Here is a 20,980-nt window from a genome sequence, read left to right on the forward strand (position 1 = left end):
GTTGGCTTAGTGTGGACTTTGCGATGGATCATGATCGACTTGTCGACTATTTTGGAACGGCTCGAAGGTTATATGCTCTGGAAAGAATAGACGCTGGGGACTGCCCTTGTTTATCATTCATGGACTGGAAGACTCGATTGTGCCCATTGAAGGTTCGCAAACGTTTGTCTGGAGGATTCTACAGCGATATCATACAGCAAAGGTCCAGTTGTCTGTATACCTGTTTAAGCTTGATCCCCCCCGGGCTATCAGACGGATTAAAACCGGTCATCACCCAATGGCTTGGCTGAGAAACTACTGCAACCATCTAAGGGCTGCTGAATTTAGAGGCTGGCAGGGCAAGGGCCCTTGCGGTGACTGGGAAGTACCTAGGTATCAAATAGTATGCACAGTCACAATCGTAACAGAACAAGTTGCTCCTACCGATCCAGATAGAATGGATGGAAATAACCGGTTGCTCTTCATCGCGATCAGTACCGGTTCTCAATGCATTTAATTGATTTTGACGGCAATTGCGTCCAGCGGGCAGCTCACACAAACTGTAACACTTAATGCAAAGTCCCGAAGCAAGAGTTGGATCAGTTAACGGTGGTGGCGGTAGAAGAACTTCGATCGGCATGGTAAATACTAACCGGCACGATCGGCAGGGCCGGGATCCGTTCTGTGTGCTGAAACGCCCAGGTGTCGGGATATTCGGAGAAACGGAACCCTCAGCTGGATGTGAGGACCTAGTAAACATTGGAACGAGTAGCTGCCGCACTGCTACCCAAACGCTCTGGGCTATTTCATGGTTATATAACTATGAGACAGGCCCCCCTTTGCTACAAACAGAACTATTCCCGATTATCGCGTAACAAGTCACGTTTGATCAATTCTTTTTATCACAATGTCTTGGTCTCGCCTCATCCGTTTCGTTGATACCACCGGTAAAGTCTGCTTCGGAGAACCAGCAATCAACGATGTCACAAAGCTGGTAGACGAATGCCTAGCCGGAACATTGTACGCCCAGGAATTCGTGGGAGACAGCGCACTATCTGTCACTCCAGGCGCCCGTCGTCTGCAAGTCAAAGAAATCTTAGGCGTCCTCCGGCCAGAGGATATTCCTATTATCCGTTGCGTGGGGTTGAACTACATGGCACACAGTAAGTGGGAAGTTTAGGGAGGGACTCAGTTGATGCCAGTGAACATTGGCTAAAGCTCGATGCCAGTCAAGGAGGGGGGACGCACCCCCCCGCCTCATCCGTCTCTTTTCATTAAGCCGAATACCTCCATTGCTGCATACAATGAAGACATCCCTATTCCACAGATTGCCCAAGACTCGGTAGATTATGAGGGCGAATTGGTATGTGGCCTATCAAGCGCACCTCCCTCATTTTAACCCACCAAGCCTTTGCCTCGGATGTTCGTAGATATATGTGTAACTCCACTGATCGTTAAAACAGAGCGTTGTGATTGGCAAAACTGGTAGGAATATTCCAATGGAAACGGCCTTGGATTACGTTGCCGGGTATGTCGTTGCCAACGATGTGTCGTGCCGCAGCTGGCAAAAAGACCCGAGAAAGGCCGGAGGTGTCCCACAATGGTGTTTCAGCAAAGGATTCGATAAGTTTGCCCCTCTCGGTCCTGTCCTTGTGTCTCCGAAGGTATTTGCTCCTAGCTTTAACCCCCCCAGCCCCCCGATGTGCAGCGCGGAACTAGAAACTTGACATGGTATAGGTCGTCGGTGCTGCCGATAATCTGCGCCTTCAGACGCTCGTCAACGGCGAGGTTCGTCAAGATACGAACACTAGTGACTTACTTTTCAATGTCCCTCATCTTATCAGCTTCTTGAGTCAGGGAACCACCCTGGAAAAGGGCACAATCATCATGACTGGTACTCCCTCGGGTGTGGCCATGGGCATGACTCCTCCCAAATATCTCAAGGCTGGTGACATAGTGGAGGTGTCCATTGAGGGACTTGGGTCTACAAAGAACATTATGGCGTTTGAATAGGGGACAAATAGTCCTGATGTATCAACTCACTTTGACGTGTTTTTTGCACCCCCCCGGGTTCTTCTGGTAGCATAATGGCTCATTATACTAGTATTAAAGTCTAGAGAAGCTGGAGTAATCCCTGAAATTAGCTGGTACTGGCTCATAATCTGCATGGTGAGCGAGGCATTTTTATATGATCGACTTTCGAAGAGAGTAAGACGGTAGGTAATTCTGGCGACACTATCTAGGTTGGCTTTTTGTTTCATCCTTTGGGGTAAGGATGAATACGGGACATACACATATGGCGACGAGACGGTTTCCTCCACTGCCAAACGCTGTTTCCAAACGCAGAAGGAAAACAACCCTGGCACTGGACTCAATCGATGTAGGTACATATATATGGGCGTTTGTGGGTTGGGTAGTTTCAAAGACAAGAATCAAACCAAGAGGTGGCTATCTGAGAGAAAAGAAATATTTAATCCATGGAATTTAGATGTACTAAAAAGCGCTGATTCCTAAATAGTTGTCTTTCCTACATATATTCCTACCCCATAGCCAATTCACAGCCCCAATGCTCTAAAGATAGTAGTTGGTCTTTGGAAGTAGGCTCCCAACAAAAACTCACCAACAGACCCTAAGCTTGTCTGATGAGCCCCAAAGACTCCAGCATGGGGCGATCGTTGATCGCAAATAGATAGGCAGGCTCTTCTGGCGAAGACGTGTGTTGAATGCGACACCACGCGGGGACCGCAAAGGTGTCTTTTGCTTTCCAATGTATCTCGGACTCCTTTCCGTTTGCCGTAATGAGTTTAGACATACCCTGACCGTGTATCACATGATAAAGAAACGAGCAAGTCTCTTGGTGAAAAGCTGTTGTATAGCCTGGACTCAATCGCTCCGCTTGTGCACTGATAGTATCCGAAAGGTAACTCTTTCCCCGTCTATGGTAGTGATGAATAGCGTATGGGAGATTCGCGCCATCCAACATAGCCTGAACGTCTCGCCACGGGAATCGGATTGGACTGTCTTCGGTGTCCCTTTAGATTGTAGATCGGTCAGACGAAGATATATTGTGGATCTGTGCGCTGGAACGATGAGGCAACTTACAAGGCTGGGTAACGATTCTCGGCATACTGCTCAGCAAAGTTAACCGGGAGACGTTGAAACAACGGCAAGTCCAACCCATCAAGCCAGATGATCGGGTCTTGACCATCGTTGCCGTGATCGTGCCAGCACCACGAAGGAGTCAAGACTACGTCTCCCGGTTCCATGCGGATCTTCTGCCCTTCTATCGCGGTGAATCCACCATTGCCTTCGATAATCAAGCGGAGGGCAAACGCAACATGTCTATGTGCTGGGGCTGTTTCTCCGGGGAGAACGAGCTGCAGTCCGCCATAGATTGCGTCTGTCGTGTGAGGTGCATCTAATCGCGGAATCAGCACTTAGTTCAACCGTGGCTTCGCAGAGGCGAGAGGCACCCTACCCATTCCCGGGTTTACCAGCATCAGCACTCGTCTCTCGGCCTCCTCCGCAGTGATGAAGGCCCCGGCTTTCATTAGATCCGGTTTAATTTGATCATAGCGCCAGATAGCTGGTACGGCGCGCGGGTTGGGCCTTGGGGGCACCATTTGCCCGAACACTGTCCAAAGCGGTTGGTAATTCTTGTCCTGAGCAGATGCGTCAAACTCTTCTTTTAGAGAAGCAATGGTCTGCGAGACAGTCGATGTCATCCTGTATTTGTGTTCTGGTGTTTTTTTTCGGAGGCCGTTGTGCTCAGAAGTTAGCTAGGAGGGGTTGGACCGTAATCTGCATCAACGGTGTAGCGAAAGATCGAGGTATATAATCCATGTCGCTTTGCATGACAGCACTAAGCGATGGCGTCATGAACTATTCGTTTCGGAATCTGCGGACTACAAGCGAGTTACAGGGAAACGGGGCCCCGGATGCCCAGGTATGGAACTTGAACGCCAGTTTTCCGGAGTGACCGGAGACTCTGGGGACCTACGCGTTCCGAGTGGCTCGGACGAAGGGGTTTGAAAACGTCCGTTGCATCCGTTGACCTCAGTAAGGCTATTTTGAAGTTCCCCCAGGCCCTAGGGACCTAGCTACTCCTCGCTGGGCCTTTAAGACCACGTTTTAGCCTGCCCCTTTCTTTCTGCTGCCCCAGGCGCGAAGTCAATAATTCAATTCTCCTAATTTGTGCACAAAGCTATAGAAGAGAAGGTTCAGAACCGGACAATAATGTGAGGTTTACTTTTGTGTAGTTTTGAGGGTTGTGTAATTCTAATAATGTATACGAAAATCGGTCTACAGAGTGTTTAACACCTGCAAAATTGTAATTATACGTAGGACGCCACCTGGGTAGATGGATCGTTATTTGTTCCTCCAGCTAAAGGAAAGACGAAAACCAATAACATCAGGAAGAAGAATATGCACTTTACTGAGTTCCACATACGCATACATCAACGACCAGGCATGGTTGCAAACGACTTAACATCGTCTGGGCTTTTGACCCACGACGGCTTGCAGCCGGCGAAGAATTCCGCTTGAGGTGAAAATATTTCCAGTCTGAGAAGATCTCAGCATTCAGTAATGGGTTTTGAGGTACAAACAGAGTGCTCACCCGTTATCAATGAGGGCCCCACGCACGATAATGTGTTCACCCCCATGATTCATTGGAATCGTCCACAATGTGCAGCTGCATCTGATACAAAACTTTTTATGCTTTTCTGCTCCACTAGTAGTTTTGGTGACAACCCATGTGCCGATACTCTTGTCCCCGTTGGCTTCGACCTGCACTTGGCTGCGGTGGAATTTGGCACACTTTAATGCCCTTGTTATTGACCATTTTGTGTCTCAGGGGGAGAGAGAGTACATACGAGCTGGTACGGAGCCCCAGAGTTCTTCCTGCAGTCCTGGCAGTAGCAGATAAACACTTTCTCTGGACTGTCGCAGACGGTGAAGTTTACTGCCTTACACAGACAGCTTCCCTGATAGATATTTCCTGCCATATTTCCGGTTACGTCTGGTTATACTATAGCCTCTCACCAAGCCTTCTGGTGGTAGTGGCCAACAAAAAGCCCCGTCTTGATATAGTGACACGCACCCAAGAGTGAGTAAGCCCCAGCGGCGATTCCCGACCTTCCCGAACTTTCCGTGTCTTCCGAGATCACGAAGGAACTCCGAGAACCCGATTGGCACATTCCAAGTCCCGAATTGGTGGCTTTGGATGTTCTATTAGGTAGGCGGGCATAAGGCAATGATGATGTGAGCGGCGATGCGCCATCGAAATGTCAGCAGTGACAAAGGGTGGCGACTTTGAGGAAATTTATACTACCACGCCTTCGATATCATCCAATCTATAAATGACCCTCGCAAGTCCACATTGCTTCCGGAGAACACCCTGACTTCAGGTATTGGGAATAAATTAAACACTTGAACGCATCATGAGTTTATCCACTGTCCCCCTCATCATCGATAACGAAGATGTCCAGACCGCCTCGACTTTCGAAGTGAGAAACCCGGGGACTGGACTATTAGTCCACCATTCCAGCAGTGCATCCGTCATAGAGGCCGCGAAAGCTGTGGAATCGGCCCAAGCGGCCTTTATCTCATGGTCCAAGTCTAAGCCTGCTGTTCGACGGGCGGTACTGTTGCGGGTAGCCGAGCTTATGGAGAAACGTCGTGAAGAGCTTTTAGGCTATGTGATAGAGGAGACGGGTGCCGAGAGGGCGTTCGCTGATTTTAGCATCACGGCCGGGATCAATTTGGTCACCGATGTCGCGGGAAAGGTGTCAAGCATCAATGGATACTCGCCAATGCTAGCCGGAGATGCGACTGCGATTGTATACAAGGAGCCGTATGGTGCAATGCTTGGAATTGCCCCATGGTAAGCATGAGCCATTTTCTGTCTCTGCACCTCCTGCAAATTGTAGTGGTATTGCTGACAACTAGTTAATTAGGAACGCTCCCTTCATCCTTGGGGTGCGTAAAGCGACATTGGCGGTGGCGGCCGGCAACACTATGATTTTGAAGGGTGCCGAGCTAGCTCCCAAGTCTTATTGGGCTATTGGGGACGTGTTCCGTCAGGCTGGCCTTCCGGCTGGCTGTGTAAATGTCCTCGTCCACCGCACCAGTGATGCGGCAGAGGTGACGACGGCACTCATCGCTGCACCAGAGATCCGGAAGATTTGCTTTACCGGCAGTACCCCTGTTGGACGCATTATTGCTGCAACAGCAGGTCAATATTTGAAGCCTGTGATCCTTGAGTTGGGTGGTAAAGGAAGCTGCATTGTGCTAGATGATGCAGACCTCGAGAAGGCAGCGGATGCTTGCACACTAGGCGCATTCTTGCATGTAAGACTACTCCCCCCCAATCCATTGGAGATCAAAAGAGGCTTACCGTTTGGGGCTTGTCGCAGGCTGGACAAGTATGTATGTCGACGGAACGAATCATTGTGCATCGCAACGTGGTTGCCGATTTCCGCACTGCTTTGAAATCCTCCATCAACAAAATCTACGGTGACGACAAGCCAGCTCCCACACTTATAAGTCCAGTCCCCGTGGAAAGGAATAAGTCCCTGGTCAAGGATGCCACATCCAAGGGTGCAAACATCCTGGCTGGTATCTTGGATACTCCGGTGGACTCTAACACCGGCATGCGACCTGTTGTCGTCGAAGGTGTCACCAAGAGTATGGATCTATACTACAGTGAATCCTTTGGCCCAACTGCATCCCTATTCATAGTCGGCAGCGATTCAGAAGCTTTACAATTGGCAAACGACACTGATTATGGCCTTAGTACTGCTATTTTCACTGAGAATCTAGGACGAGGGCTGAGGATAGCCCGTGAGCTAGATACAGGGTAATGTCTAACTGCATGCTTCATTGGAGCCAAATGGAAGAACCACTAATTGAGCTCACAGTGCGGTCCACATCAACTCAATGACAATACACGATGAACCTGTTCTTCCTCATGGGGGTGTGAAATCGAGTGGTTATGGTCGATTTGGAGGTGCCGATGGCCTGGATGAGTTTTTGAAAACAAAGTCTGTTACTTGGATGAACTGACCATTTAAATTCCGCATTCGATTTCTAGTGGCTCCTTGATACAGGGTATTGGTATATGGATCAGCGGACCAATTAATAGATTTTATATCTTCACATAGCCGGGGTCAGTTAGGTTATGCCACTCTGATAATATTATATTCTATCGTTATAGAATTTCTCGATTAGCATATAGCTACTACAATAAACCGTCACAAACTAATCTTATTAGCAAAGTTAAGAAGTCAGTTAAATGTTACTGAGAACTTCATGAGTGCTCAAGTATAATCGCTTCTCTGATTATCTAACTTAGACTATCATAACATATAACTCATATATCGAGAGTCTATTAGAACATTTTAGATAGATTGATAGTTCATGAATCCAGTAGTAGACGATCTCCTATTTATCTGCGATTGCGATAAGTCAACTGGCAATTATACCTGATATTCCGAAGAAAGAAGTCCACGATATATTGTATATCATAGGAAACGTGCTAAGATATAAAAAACCGTAGATTTCCAGTTTCAGAGGCATATCTATTTTACAGAGTCAACTCTACGGTTACTGTTGGCAATTGCTCTGTATCTGAACACTAAATGGTTCACCTGGGTCCCCATCGGATGATCACTATCTCTGTGGGTTCTTACATTTTCTGCGCATTCGGACTTGCTGTAGCGGCGGTTGTGTATAGATGGCTCGGTTAGCAGTGAACCGACGAGCATCTTCGGAAGCTTGAATTACTGCCCGGTGCTTCTTGAAGCTATAGGCGCAGCGTTGGCGGTATTCATTCTTTGTGCCCATGGGACAGGCACTGGAAGGGATTGGTCTGTGCACACCGTTTACTGTCGCCCCTCTGACTGTTATTATCAAATGGGACAAAAACTGCGTCCTCCGCCCGGTCGTACTTTGCAATGTTCCGAGTAGCTGCCGGTGCGCCAACGTCGACTGCCGCGATATATACCCATCCAATCCCTTCCGAACCGCACACGTTTGGTTCTACGGCTGCAGGATTATTTCTGACAGGTCGATCAGCATATGGATCCGGTGGTTCCATTGGGAAAACAAAGTAGCACGGGGAAGGTGGGAAACATGCTGTCCCAAGTCCCTGCCCATGGAATCCAGAGTGCCCCTGAAGCCGCAGCAGCTGGCCCATCTTTACAACCAATCACGTAAACTAGAAACTATCATGGTTCCACGACAACGACTATGAACGATGTCAGACAGTCCATGCCAATCCAACTTCCATTAGACGAATTAGTGCGATCTTGCCGCCTCGGTGGCCAATGCACTGGGTTTAACAGCCCATCATATACGCTAGCACCGTGGGCAGACGCCGCAAGAGGATTGTGTCGACTGATGCTATGTTGTAGGTACGCTCTTCGTAGAGCGCCGATGCCATACTCCCCTATCCTTCCTCGCTACGGACACGATTTTCTAACCTTGGGTTTGAGACATCGCAATATTTACCAAGCCAATCGTTCAATTTTCCACATTCTGTTCAAGGGTATTACTGAGAACATGACAATTAGCTGATTATTCTGCTACTGGACGACGCCTTGGCGGCAAAACTAAAAATAAAAATAAAAAAACACCACAAAACAAAACAAAAAGCAAAGCATCAATATTCCTCCATTCATCTGCGAGCTTCGGGTCGTGTTCTTACAACGCTGGGGTTTGCTGACACTTGTCCTTGTCGATATCTCCATTAAACCTGTTATATCCCCTGTCTGTGGGTCCCGCTAATGTGATTTTTGGACTCCCTTGATTTGATACCTAGTACGTCTCGTATTACGATTTCTTCAGTCGACTGCAACGTCTTGGAACAAAGCTCTTACAGGTGGGATGTGAAAGGTACTAGTAGGCATGTGGATGGAAACAAGGCCAACATATTGGAAACATGGGATTCAGTATCACTGGTCCGTTCGTGTAGAAGACTTGGGTATGCGCCCAGCGCTGTCGCTTTGCAGGGATCCTCTCCTCTACATCTGAAAGATTAGTGCATGGTTAGGCGCTGGGGGCCTTATCAGGGATCAGACCAGCGAATGCCACTCGTAGACTTAGCAACAGCTGTAGTGTTGGTTTTGGATTTTTATCTGGCAAAGGACTTTTGTTTCGCCGAGCAGTTTATGTCACTAGCGGAGACTCGGCTAGCTCATCCCAGCAATAGCGACCCCTCGCTATTGATCAGGGCGATCTGGGGAAAGAACACAGCCATTACTTTCAAGTACAACGACCTCATAACCAGGAGTCGGCCAGACGACAAGAAAGGAGTCTAACGTATATTCAGAGTACGCATATTCTCTTGCTCTCAAGGTGGGAACACAATTCATATCTTTAAACCCATACCACGCCACTAACAGTCGCTCCGTCGTCAACAGTTCAAAAGTGCAGATGCCTTCTGCACCGGCGGAGGATTCCTTCAGGCCGGAAACCGATTATGAACGATGGCTTCGGGAGCAAGATGAACACTATAAGCCAGGATCTCAACCGGTATATGGACCAGGCAGGCAGGATCTTGACGATTCTGAAAATCGAAAATGGCGAGGTCAGGTCAGCGAAGAGACTGGCCTAAAAGGGCACACAGTGATATGGAACATTATTCTGCTCATCCTACTTGTAATGGCCATGATAAAGACAGCTAGGTCATGTACAAAGCGGCGCCGGCAAGGCGGGAGTTCATTTTCAGGGAAAGCATGGGACAAAATGGGGGACGGTGCGTGATTCTGACAGGTCCCTTCGCTGCTACGGTGTAGTCAGAGCGAGGTGAGAACTGGGAAGTCAAGGAATATTATGTCTGGCATACGAAAATGCGTAGGTTATTCGAACATGTCTTGTGCATTTGATATATTGATAAATGATCTACATTACCTATTGGGCATGGTGATATTTTTTGCTCGGCATTGAAGTACCGTGAACCAGTTATACAAAATACAGGGGTCCGATAGAGGTAAACACAGATGACAGCCTTCCATGAAGGTTGAGTCTTTACGGCTGTAAACTAGCCTTAGTATCTCGGAGCAATTTGAGGCTGTTAAGAGCGCACCCTTTCGCGGCGGGCATTTCTTGGCTGATGCACGCCGACTCACAATTACTACACGAGAGACTCGGCCCACCCAAGGTTGTAGCTGAAGTACGGATAGAGGTTTTCGCTAGGCATGATTGAGGGGGCACAAGTTAGACTCGTTGATGTGCACACATGCCGCACTACGTTCTTCCACGAATGTAACTCTATCACACAGCCACTTCTTCTACTCGCTTCTTTTGCTCCGGATTTTATTCCTACATTACTGCCTCGCTTGTCTGCTCCCAATCGACTCTGTATCCGGAGTAAGGCACCGCCTCTCAGCATGCCAGTACCGTTGGGATGGAGATCCTGTCAACCAGGTTTAATGTTTTGTTGTCTTTTAAGAAACACAATTCGCTGTTTCGAGTATCGGCATTTCCTCCTGTCCCAAATTGGGCATTAGGTATAAAGACTTAGCGTGTGGATACACATACTACAGCAGTCATTGGTGGTCCTCCATGCGGAGTACATCCGTACAGAACCGTAAGTGCCTTTGTATGTGATCAAATATGTACTATCATGCGGGGGCCCAGCGAGTCTTGAGTAGGGTGCAGCGGCAGCTCAGCCGCCGAGCTGAAGTCCCGTCAGGATAGGTTGGGGGAGCTCTACTTTTAGGCTCGGACCCCGGGTTGAGCGTTCAAATTCAGACCCCACGCGCTAGTAGAGGCCTTTCGGCGGCTGCGGGCGCGCCCCTGAAACTAATACTTAGAGCCCTTAGTCAAACTTTCCAGTTAACCCAGATGGGTAAGTGCGTATGGTTCTATTACATACCACCGATCCTGATCTTGGAAACCAGATAGTGGAGCCACGCTCGACCGAGAACGAGACCCTATGCCTAACTCCTTTCGGAATGGTCTTAGGGCCACTGTTATTCCGAGCAAAATTGATCGATTGTTGCCCTTCTCTATACCACTATGGTTACCTGCCTAACAACACGTTTCATTGGACCTTTGAGATGGAGAGACGAGCCGGTTTCAATTCCATGACCCCTTGCCCAAGGACCCTAATATTGACCCAGTCGGACATGAAGCGCATTTTTATGGCACCCACATTAAAAGTGTGCGCATCGTAAGCCAAACCCACCAGCGAATGAGCACCTCGGCACAGGCGTCGCTCCACGATAATGCTTATACAGATAGGGAATCCAACAAGGGCACTATGCCACTTAGGAGTTAGGCAAAAAATTAAGAAAGGAACGGATGTGTCGGATGTAACCTTGTCCTTAAACTGACTGCGCCTGCGTAGTTTCTCATTGGAGAACCAACCCTGTAACAGATGCAGGTCTCATACGGCAGCAAGTCGGTCACTCATTTCCCTCCAGGATAGCAGGGCTTCGCCACTCTGGATAACATGCACCAATCAACCACTTCCAGGGCGGAAGAACCCTAAGTGGTAGGCTCGCGAGATATTCCCAAAAGTGAAAAAGAATCGACCAATGGAAATCAACAAGTGATATTATACGGCGCTGTATGCTACTCCAGCACATACTTTGCAAGGTTTGCCTGGGCCATTAGCTATCCTTCCCCACAGAAGATCAACATGCAATGGCGTACTAATCGGGCCCTACCAATTTTTTAATTAAACTCCCCATCTATTCCTTGTACCTTAGGTTGCTAGTGTAATCATTTGAGAAAGCAAAATTATTAAAAATGAAAAAGGATCACGACTGCATATTGGGCGCGGCTTGGGACTTTGGTCGAGATGCTGAAAGGTAGAAAGTCTCTGTCCACGATACATGCAATTAGTGGGAGAACACTCTTGGGTGTGTTGATCGATGTTATCTGCTCGTGAGTTGGCCCCGAGCAGACCTTAGAGTCGAGAGTCTCGTAGCAAACAGGTTTCTCGGGTATATCCACTTGGTTCACATGCCCATGCTAAACATCAGTCTGATGATGCATAACTTGCATAAAGCCACTTCTCCAGAACAAAGGGCCTCCGGCACTTTAGAGTATTCTGCAACAGAGCTAGCTACCGTATCTTGTGCTCCATCCTTGGAATTTCAAAGGTATACTAAGTTTAGTTGTGAACGCTTTGACGCCTGGTACTGTATATGCCACTATTCTCAAAAGTTGAATAATCATGATCCAAGTCTTAACTGTTTCACCGAGATGGGGCCATAAGGCTGCCAGCTTCTCTGGAAGGAGTCCTGGGTAGTAGTGGAAGATTTCGGTTCACGGGGACTACGCACTGATAACACACTCCCTCTAATGTGGCAATTCATAAATTGACACATGAGCTTGATAGCGGAGCTTACAGGCCAGGAACAACACCGCATACAACCGATGTATTCAGTGGTTAATGCTAGGCTTCATACGCTATGTCGTATGAGTTTCCTATCTTGCTCCGCTAGCATATGAGGCACCCCATCTCATGCACATTGTATTATCGAGCCGCTGGGTATAGCACATTAGTTGAACATCACCTAATCAGTCATTGGTAGAAATACCTGCCCGGGAACTACCCAGACTGCTTAGGCCTTATGTCAGAAGAGGAAATCTTCTCACCTTGGTTTCTTACAGATTTGCGTTTGGGAGAGTCAGAGGCAACAACCGAGCCTTGCTCAAGGATCAGGTTGCGGTCTCGCACTACAAGTGGATCCACCTCGGGCACATTGAGGGGAAGATGTTACCTGGCATTACTGCAAGAAGGTGCCTCCCACTGTGCTATAGGATGTAGTACAGGTATGGAGGATGGCATTTTCCTTATTCTGCGGAGCCTCACTGCCATTGGCGTTCGGGCTGTGCAAAAGTGGCAGGATCCTTCTGATTAGGTCTTACAAGGTGATACCCTTCAGAATACGTAAGGCAACGCGGTCCCAATGCAGTAGTCGACACACACGACATCTCGCATTTGCACCTAGGAAGCCAGGACACTTCCGTCAATGGTGCTAGAATTAGATAGAAAGCCCAATGGAGTGTGGTCTATCATCAAAGACGGAAGATATTCTTTCCATGCTCTCATATATCCAGAACTATAATAAGGCCGACGGTATCCTATAGCCACCTTTATATGGAAAGCGTTAGGCGTTCGTGTGTTGCTAAAGGAGCCTAGTGTTTTAAATTACTGTATCACATTGAAATCTATCACATATTTGGTGTATGTTATACGTCATAGAGTCCTTTGTGTGGCTCTTGAGGCCAGGCTCGGCAAAACACTTGCATAACCAATCTACTAACATCTCCATAGCAAAGGTTACGGATCCCCCGAAGGTAGCAATCCGCCTAATTTGGCCCGTAAGCGGGCTCTCAAAGATTGGAAGTGATGACATATGGGTTTTCTTAAAGCAGTAATGATATTTCATCACGCAGTGTTGGCTGCCGTACTTTAGGAACCATTCAATCTTAGGTAATTGTCCCAAGAGGGACTGGCCTCGCTCATCAAAGGGGTATAAATATATCTAAAGATCCCCTCAAGAATGAGACTCTCACAGATACCAAAGCCTCTTGGACAACCAACAACCTCAAATCAAACGTCGTTCCACTGAATACCAACACATCCTCAACAATGAAGGCCACCACCATCTTCTACACTCTCCTTGCTGCTACTGCCGTCAGCGCTTCAGCAGTCCCTCAAAACGACTTCGAGATCCTGGACACCTGCGGCGCTGGCTATGGTGGTGACCAGAGACGTACCAATAGCCCTTGTGCATCGTCCAACGGAGATAGACACTTCTGCGGCTGTGACAGGACAGGCGTTGTATGTTAACATATCCCGGTCAACCGGATTAAATGATCAGGTCATCTTTGCTAACGCACCTTTCTGTGAACAGGTACAGTGCAAGGGGGGCAAGTGGACTGAGATCCAAGACTGCCACAGCGGCACCTGCCACGGCGGTAATGATGGCGGAGCTGTCTGCTAAGTTGATGGGCCACTGAGTACACTACCAATCGTACTGGAGTGGTATATTAGCCGCAACTACGATGGCGGTCTAGTTTGTCAAGGCCGAGGGGTCGAGTCAGTGGAAGGATTCAACATCTACATCTCTGCTGAATTTCTTTTATTGTGCAATAGTGGATTTGTGCCAATATTCTCGTCATTCGTTAGGCGCTAGATATGTCTAAATTCATCAGTGCTGTTGGTGACTATTGATACTAGTTAGGATTGTCCTGAATTAAGTGCACTGTGTTTGGTATTACGTACTAAGCCGCAAGTGTATGCCGCATACACTCGAAAGGCTGGCCTAATAATCTCTCTGACTTTGGCCCCTCAAGCTGATAGCCACATGTAGCCACCTAGTAGGCATGAGCTAGAGCTACATTACTTTGTATGTGCGCCTCTTCATTTGACCTTGACTTTTACACTCCCATTTCAAGACCTCCCTTTCTCACAAATCACCACAAGCTAGAAAACTGGACGCATCACTGTCAGGCTTGGTTTCAGGGTCTGTGGTCTATCAAATGTTTGGCCATAAAGTAGGCCATTATTGGTCTTTCTTCCAATGCGATAGCAATATCGGCGCACCTCTAGTTTCCCATATCAAATAGCCACTTGTAAATGTTAGATATCTCAGCAACAAGAAGTCTAGATAGCTGGACCTGGGACTAAGAGTAGACTGGCGTGTGGCTAGGATGTGGCTAGGTTAATGGAGTTTTTATACCCAACTAAGGTGAACTGTTACAGACCCTGGTCTAGTGCGGCACTGCCAGGTAATATAGTGGCTACAATAACAATAAAAGCAGCAAATATTTGGACTGATAGAATTTTACCAGAAAGATAATATTTAGATATATACATAGTATAATTTATAAAATATTACAGTTGTAGTAACCCTAATGCTCTACTTCGACTCGACTGATTCCAACCAGGACGCGCGACATCATGCTTTCTACCCGTCTGAGAGAGTTTGCGACGCTGCTATCCCCCCAAGAATGCATCGGAGAACGCGGATTAACCCACCCATTTAACCGATCCAGCACAGCCGCCACCGCCATACGGCGGCCTCACACCATGGCTCCAAGTTCTCTGCATGCATATTTTGTCTTCAACGCCTGGGGCGCAAGGAATGGCTTCAGCAACTCTACACTGAGACCCTGCCGAAATCTTCGTCTGAGATGTGCTGGGTTGGAAGCTTCCAAGTCCCCCTGCTCTTCTTCCTCGGCATAATCTCCGGTGGAGCAAGAGACGCGGGATGCTTTTGCCTGTGATACTCGGCTGGTGTGTTTCTCTAGATCCTGGGATTCTTTATGCTCTCCCTATGTAAAACACCTAGGCAGATATTCCTCGCCCAAGCCGTGTGCAAAGGGCTTGGGAAACGGTCTTGCATTCAGCCCTGGTCTAGCAGTCATGTCCTCCTGTTTCTCGCGACACGGTGCTGACGCTGTCGGCCTGGCTGCAGCGGGAGCAGTAACAAGGGGGATGATCTACCCGATACTTATCAACTAGATGATCTACACGAACGTTTCATTCGGGTGGACAGCGCGCGCTGCCGCACTCATGATGCTTGTAACGCAAATTCCAGGCCTTATCCTTTTCAAACCGTGATTCTCTGCCCGCACCCCAGGACCTCTATTTGACACTACCCCTTTGAAAGAACCCTCCTTCCTCAACTTCTGGGGACTATACTTCGCCTTCTTCTATATAGGTACCTTTGCCTGCGATATCCTCAATGTCCCGGAAACACAGAACTTTATTCTAATCCCCAACGGTGTCGGTGTTGCCAGCCGGATCGCCCCTGGGCCGATAGGCGACCGCCTAACAGGAGAGCTTAATATCCTTATCCCCCTTAGCTTCGTGTCCGCGATTGTTACCCATGCGTGGATGGCCGTTCGCACAATAAGCGGGCTGTATATCTTTGTGGTTATCTACGGACTTGTCGGCGGGGCAGCACAGTCACTTCTCCCAGCAGCGGCCACGACCATGGCCCCCGATATGCGGAGGACGGGCACACATATCGGGATTATTCTGACCTTGGTGGCAAATCCCACGAAGGGTCAACTGAACTATTAGAAACGATAGGGTAAATCTAATAGAATTACAATAACATAAACTATTGGTAGATGTAGAATATAGAATATATATAAATATCAGCACATATATTTAATGCCAAGAGGGCAGTTCCTATATATAATAGTAGATGTCCATCTGACAAGAAAGTTCCCTGCTATATATATATTCTCAATACCACTCGACCAAAACACCATGGCACTAAGGTCGTGCCTTAGACATTCGAATCCCTAGCATATACAGAGGTGTGTTCCTAAAGTAATCAAACTGCGCTAGTAACATTGGCCTCAGGCCGAAGTAAGGCCTTTACTATACACTTTAATGGCACGTGACCTAAAGCCAATAGGAATCACCTTTGTTTTCTTGTCATGTGATTACTGACCAATTGAGTGTCTCTTCAAAAAGTAGGGGTCTTTTCCATTGGTTTCAGGTCATGTGCCATTAAAGTGTATAGTAAAGGCCTTACTTCGGCCTGAGGCCAATGTTACTAGCGCAGTTTGATTACTTTAGGAACACACCTCCGTACTTTAGGGCTATTTAGGTGGGTGGGCATGGGCCAAACGTTGCCAAAGGGCACTAAATCCACCAGTGCTCAATTGGGCCCAGGGGTCGCTTCAGTATAGCCACTGATAAATGTAACAAGGTCTTAGGCTTCTCATCTGGAGTGAGAGGTTGGCAAATTCTCCTGAGAAATACTTTGTTTTATTGTCCTTGTATCCTCCGATCCGAATTATTTTGGCGACCAGCCAGTCTCCCTAAAATCCGGGTTATTTGTGTTACTCTACAATAAAACTTGTAATAATGTCTAAAATGACCTCTCTGAGTCGCGGCGCAGTGCATCACTAGAATTTAGGTTTGTGACGACTTGAGTTGCACCTTAGCTAATAACGTGCTAGAATTGGAGTATGCCAAGACAATTAATCCGTTGTGCAAGGCATGCCTTTCCTTGGATATATTCGGGTTCGGTACTAGTAGTCGCTCACGGAAGTCAAATCTTATGCCCTACCACAGCGAATAGCAGACCAGCCAGCCTGGACAATGATCATCTTTGGAACCGTGTATCAACACTAAAGTTGCCAAGTGGACCGTATTGTCTGAACGGCCTAGATCCGTGAACATCCCATGGCAAGACACATTCTTCGACATCGATATATGATGACTAGAAAATTGTACCAGTCGTCTGACTGCCCAGCAGGAATCATGCCTCGTATATCGGAACGTTTGTTTGTATAAAAGCAATTGTGTACTGGTCCCACACAACCAATTATAATAGAGGGCACCACCTCACCCCATTTAAGCCCATGGACAACACTAGAGTCAGACAAACAAATCTAGATCGCCTAGAACATCTGTAAAGCGGAGCACTCAAATGTATGGGGTGGCTCTCCGCTCGTTTATTCGAATATAAACACATGCAATTTTCGTAAAGCCTCTCGACAAAATTCACCTATTATACCACCAGTTAATACGTCTTTATTTGGAACAGACCGAAACATTACACCTCAGCATGGAAGCCAACTGTGACGATGAGGGATCAAAGCCATCACTGATGCCCCCACACCCGCAGCTGCTCTCGTCCCTTCAGGTTGCGCCTGGGTTGATTTCGGCGCCACACATATCCAAAATGAGCTTCGGACGCCCCTCCCTGAGCGCAAGAACTGGGACCGTACGTGGTATGAATGATGGGACAATTTTTCCTGACTCGGACTTCGCCGCGACAGTACCACCCAGGCGCATGAGGAGGGCTGCTCTAAGAAGGACACCCCTCAGAGGAGTCGTCCAGTGCGTAGTGACCCCCTTCCCCGATTTCCTAAAACCATAAAACTTACTGCGGAATCCAACAGGATCGCGGTCGTGCTTGTCGATTTTCCAGACCAGAGGATGTCACGAAACGCTACGCAGCGTTTTCAGGATCTCTTTTTCTCGACGGGGCAGATCACCACGGGAAGTGTTACCGAATACTTCTCAGAGGTGAGTAACAGCACAATCTCCTTAGATGGTGTGGTCCTGGGTCCATTTGGTATGCCGCGAACACTTCGTGAGTACGCCAATGGTGAAAGCGGGACCTCCTCCATGCCTCCCAATGCGCGAACCCTGGCCGCTGATGCGCTCGACGCAGCCAGAAGCCACATAAACTTTAGTCAATATGACAACGATAACAACGGTTATGTGGATGCATTCATTGTGGTTCATGCTGGACGAGGGGCAGAAGTGACGGGAAATTCAAACGACATCTGGTCACTCAAGTGGGTGTTGCCCAATTCTGTCTCCGCCAATGGAGTTCATGTATATGGGTTCCTCACGATCCCTGAAGACGCATATCTTGGTGTTTGTGCTCACGAGCTGGGCCATCTAGTGTTTGGGTGGCCTGATCTCTATGACACGGACAATAGCTCCGAGGGAATTGGAAGTTGGTGTCTTATGGCGGGTGGTTCATGGGGAGGTTCGCCACCAGGTGTTCAGCCATGTCATCCCTCCGCCTGGTGTAAAGCGTCGCAGGGGTGGGTTAGGGTCCATAAGCCGAATAGGCCACAGGGGATCATATTGCGGGATGTAACGACGAACCATGAGGTCTACCGATTATGGACTGGTGGAGATACCGCCAGCGAAGAGTATTTCCTGCTTGAGAACCGTGCCGCTGTTGGCTTTGACCGCTCCCTTCCAGGATTTGGTCTGATCAGTATGTGTCTCACCCAGGTCTACCGCAGATATTTATTAATCTTCACAGTTTGGCATATCGATGACTCACAAGGGGACAACAGTGATGAAACCCACTATTTAGTTGCCATGGAGCAAGCGGATGGCTTAAATCAACTTGCGACGTCGACTTCCGGTAGGGGTGACGCTGGGGACCCCTACCCGGGAGCAACTGATAATCGATCCTTCACCAACACCTCTAGGCCGAATAGTCAGTCATACTCTGGGCAAGCGACCGGGGTTTCTGTGACCAACATTTCCGCTGCGGCCGCATCCATGACCATGGATATTGACATGTAGTTGGATGGGGTACGGCCACGAGACTGTTCTTGTGCTTTCCTTGCTCCCGCTTGTGTTTCATCATTTAGTTCAACCCTTGGGATTGTTCTTATAAAAGCAGCTCTTAATCAGGATTAGCCGAGCACAATAGTTAGTAGTATGTTACGGTCTACCTCTTGCTACAAGGATTTCAGAAGTATAACACCGCTATCTCGCTGCGTGAGTGATAGTTTCAAGCAAACAGGGTTCCGGACCTTCGTTGAAGTCGAGATCTCAGACTTCAACCCTCATCAGTCAATCATGATGTTCAATAGGCAAAGTAGCTGTTCAGCGAAGGGATACATAACCACCATATACAGAATGAAAGTAGCAACCAGACTACCGCAATTATATGGAAAAGAGGACTCGTCTAGGAAGCAGGTTAAACGAACCATCGCAGCTCTGTTGATATGCTTGGAACGGAGAACACACCCACCGGATGTGGCGATAACACAAGTGTAGTTTGGCTTTCTCAAAGCGGGATGTATCGGCCTTTGCCCATGTATTGATCTAGGTGGTAGGATATATGGTCAATCCATGCAATTGGTGTGTAGGAGCAAGAAATGTATCTCACCTAATCTCAATACACGCTTTTCTGATTGGTTCATTGTTAACTTATTTGACCGCTATTTGACATCCCCGGTAACATGCATTCTACTGACACGTAGTATAGGTATAATAGTATGATTGCACCTCAGAGCGGAAGCAAGGTGCTGAACCGGCTAATACCAGGATCGTCGTTAGTGTGTGTAACTTATTATGATAATAGTTCAAGTCGAAGTCCCTTACGTATTCGAAAGGCGCCTAGGCTCAGCTGAAGTAATCATAAAAAGCCGGTCGATTCAAGAATCATACATGGCGTACCAATACCATGGATGGAGGTAAGTCTGCAATGCCACCACAGTACTCAAGTAATCTTAATACCAACTGAATCAAGCACTGGACAAAAAGTGCGCTCATGTTGGTCTGGAAAATGAAGGTCGTGTTGTGTATCTGCCAGTATATTCGAGATCGCACAAGTCACAACTGACAGGAACAAGTCTGTGCGGAAAGCTGATGTTGAAACAGAGCCTGTTCCAGTACTCAGATCGGTAGTCGTAAGATACTAATCCTCTATTCCCTAGCTTTACCTTGTTAAAGGCAAAGGTTGCATATAAATGTAATTGTTGTACATGAGATCTCGTCGCGCATTTTTCCGACAGGTATCCAATCCATGGTCGCATACAAGGACCGGTAGCTGTGTGAGAAATTGGTTGATTTAGCGAAACTAGGATCTAATACCTAGGTTGCTACTGGTTCCTTTTCTTTAAAGTTTTACTTCGGTTTTAGACACACAATCTAGATTCTCCAGAAGGTTTCTTCGAATAAATACACCTCTATCCGGTTACTAGACGCGGATGCCACCTCCACACAACCTATTGTGTGGGCTTCTTATTACTATGGATATATATAATAAAACATATTTTGCAAGGCTCCCGGAACTGATTGGTCTTCTTGTCAGCGTTTTGTATTTTATCTTGGTAGCACTGAAGGTATAACGAACCCCTAAGGGATAATGTGGCATGATAAGAATATATTGTACGGTACTCGTCTACTTGACCAGTTGATCTGATTCGGCCGCTATTTTCCTTTATTTTCTTTTTCTTCACAAGGACCAGAAAGGTCGATGATATTATAATACCATGTTTCCCATGGTTGCCTATGCGAATCGTTTGGGCAAAATACATATAGTCATAATGACAAGGTATATGATATGTGGCTGTCTTTCCATATTGTTCATGTCACCTATGTCCAATATATAGTTATCTCAACTTTCTCAGCAGCCGAAAGACATAAATTACGCTAAAACTCACTCAAAACCAGGAGGTGTTGACATCCTGTAAGATAACTGATATTGTACGTTTTCATGTGAAGTATTTCTCATTGTAAAAACAA

At 47.5% G+C, this 20,980-nt stretch overlaps 5 protein-coding genes across 5 annotated transcripts; 4 read left to right on the forward strand and 1 right to left on the reverse strand.

Annotated features, from left to right (window-relative positions):
- Nucleotides 1-886: 886 nt before the first annotated feature.
- Nucleotides 887-1,992, forward strand: ABOM_011035 (fumarylacetoacetate hydrolase family protein; the record flags this gene model as incomplete). Its single annotated transcript, XM_022538163.1, has 4 exons — nt 887-1,142; nt 1,209-1,342; nt 1,443-1,643; nt 1,717-1,992. 4 exons carry the CDS (start codon nt 887-889, stop codon nt 1,990-1,992), a joined length of 867 nt encoding a protein of 288 aa, XP_022384438.1.
- A 616-nt stretch (nt 1,993-2,608) lies between these two features.
- On the reverse strand, nt 2,609-3,704 carry ABOM_011036 (cupin domain-containing protein; the record flags this gene model as incomplete). Its single annotated transcript, XM_022538164.1, has 3 exons — nt 2,609-3,011; nt 3,082-3,397; nt 3,458-3,704. 3 exons carry the CDS (start codon nt 3,702-3,704, stop codon nt 2,609-2,611), a joined length of 966 nt encoding a protein of 321 aa, XP_022384439.1.
- Nucleotides 3,705-5,420: 1,716 nt separating this feature from the next.
- Nucleotides 5,421-7,044, forward strand: ABOM_011037 (aldehyde dehydrogenase; the record flags this gene model as incomplete). The annotated part of the gene is made up of 4 exons (XM_022538165.1): nt 5,421-5,863; nt 5,937-6,330; nt 6,396-6,838; nt 6,900-7,044. The coding sequence occupies 4 exons, from the start codon at nt 5,421-5,423 to the stop codon at nt 7,042-7,044; spliced, it is 1,425 nt and encodes a 474-aa protein (XP_022384440.1).
- A 6,475-nt stretch (nt 7,045-13,519) lies between these two features.
- On the forward strand, nt 13,520-13,946 carry ABOM_011038 (uncharacterized protein; the record flags this gene model as incomplete). The annotated part of the gene is made up of 2 exons (XM_022538166.1): nt 13,520-13,783; nt 13,857-13,946. Coding segments are annotated over 2 exons (354 nt in total), but the record flags the coding sequence as incomplete, so codon positions are not given.
- Nucleotides 13,947-17,537: 3,591 nt separating this feature from the next.
- ABOM_011039 (M6 family metalloprotease domain-containing protein) lies at nt 17,538-19,027 on the forward strand (the record flags this gene model as incomplete). The annotated part of the gene is made up of 3 exons (XM_022538167.1): nt 17,538-17,812; nt 17,875-18,710; nt 18,759-19,027. The coding sequence occupies 3 exons, from the start codon at nt 17,538-17,540 to the stop codon at nt 19,025-19,027; spliced, it is 1,380 nt and encodes a 459-aa protein (XP_022384436.1).
- Nucleotides 19,028-20,980: the final 1,953 nt, after the last annotated feature.

Source organism: Aspergillus bombycis (assembly GCF_001792695.1).
Source record: "Aspergillus bombycis strain NRRL26010 chromosome Unknown contig00133, whole genome shotgun sequence".
Lineage (NCBI taxonomy): Eukaryota > Fungi > Ascomycota > Eurotiomycetes > Eurotiales > Aspergillaceae > Aspergillus > Aspergillus bombycis.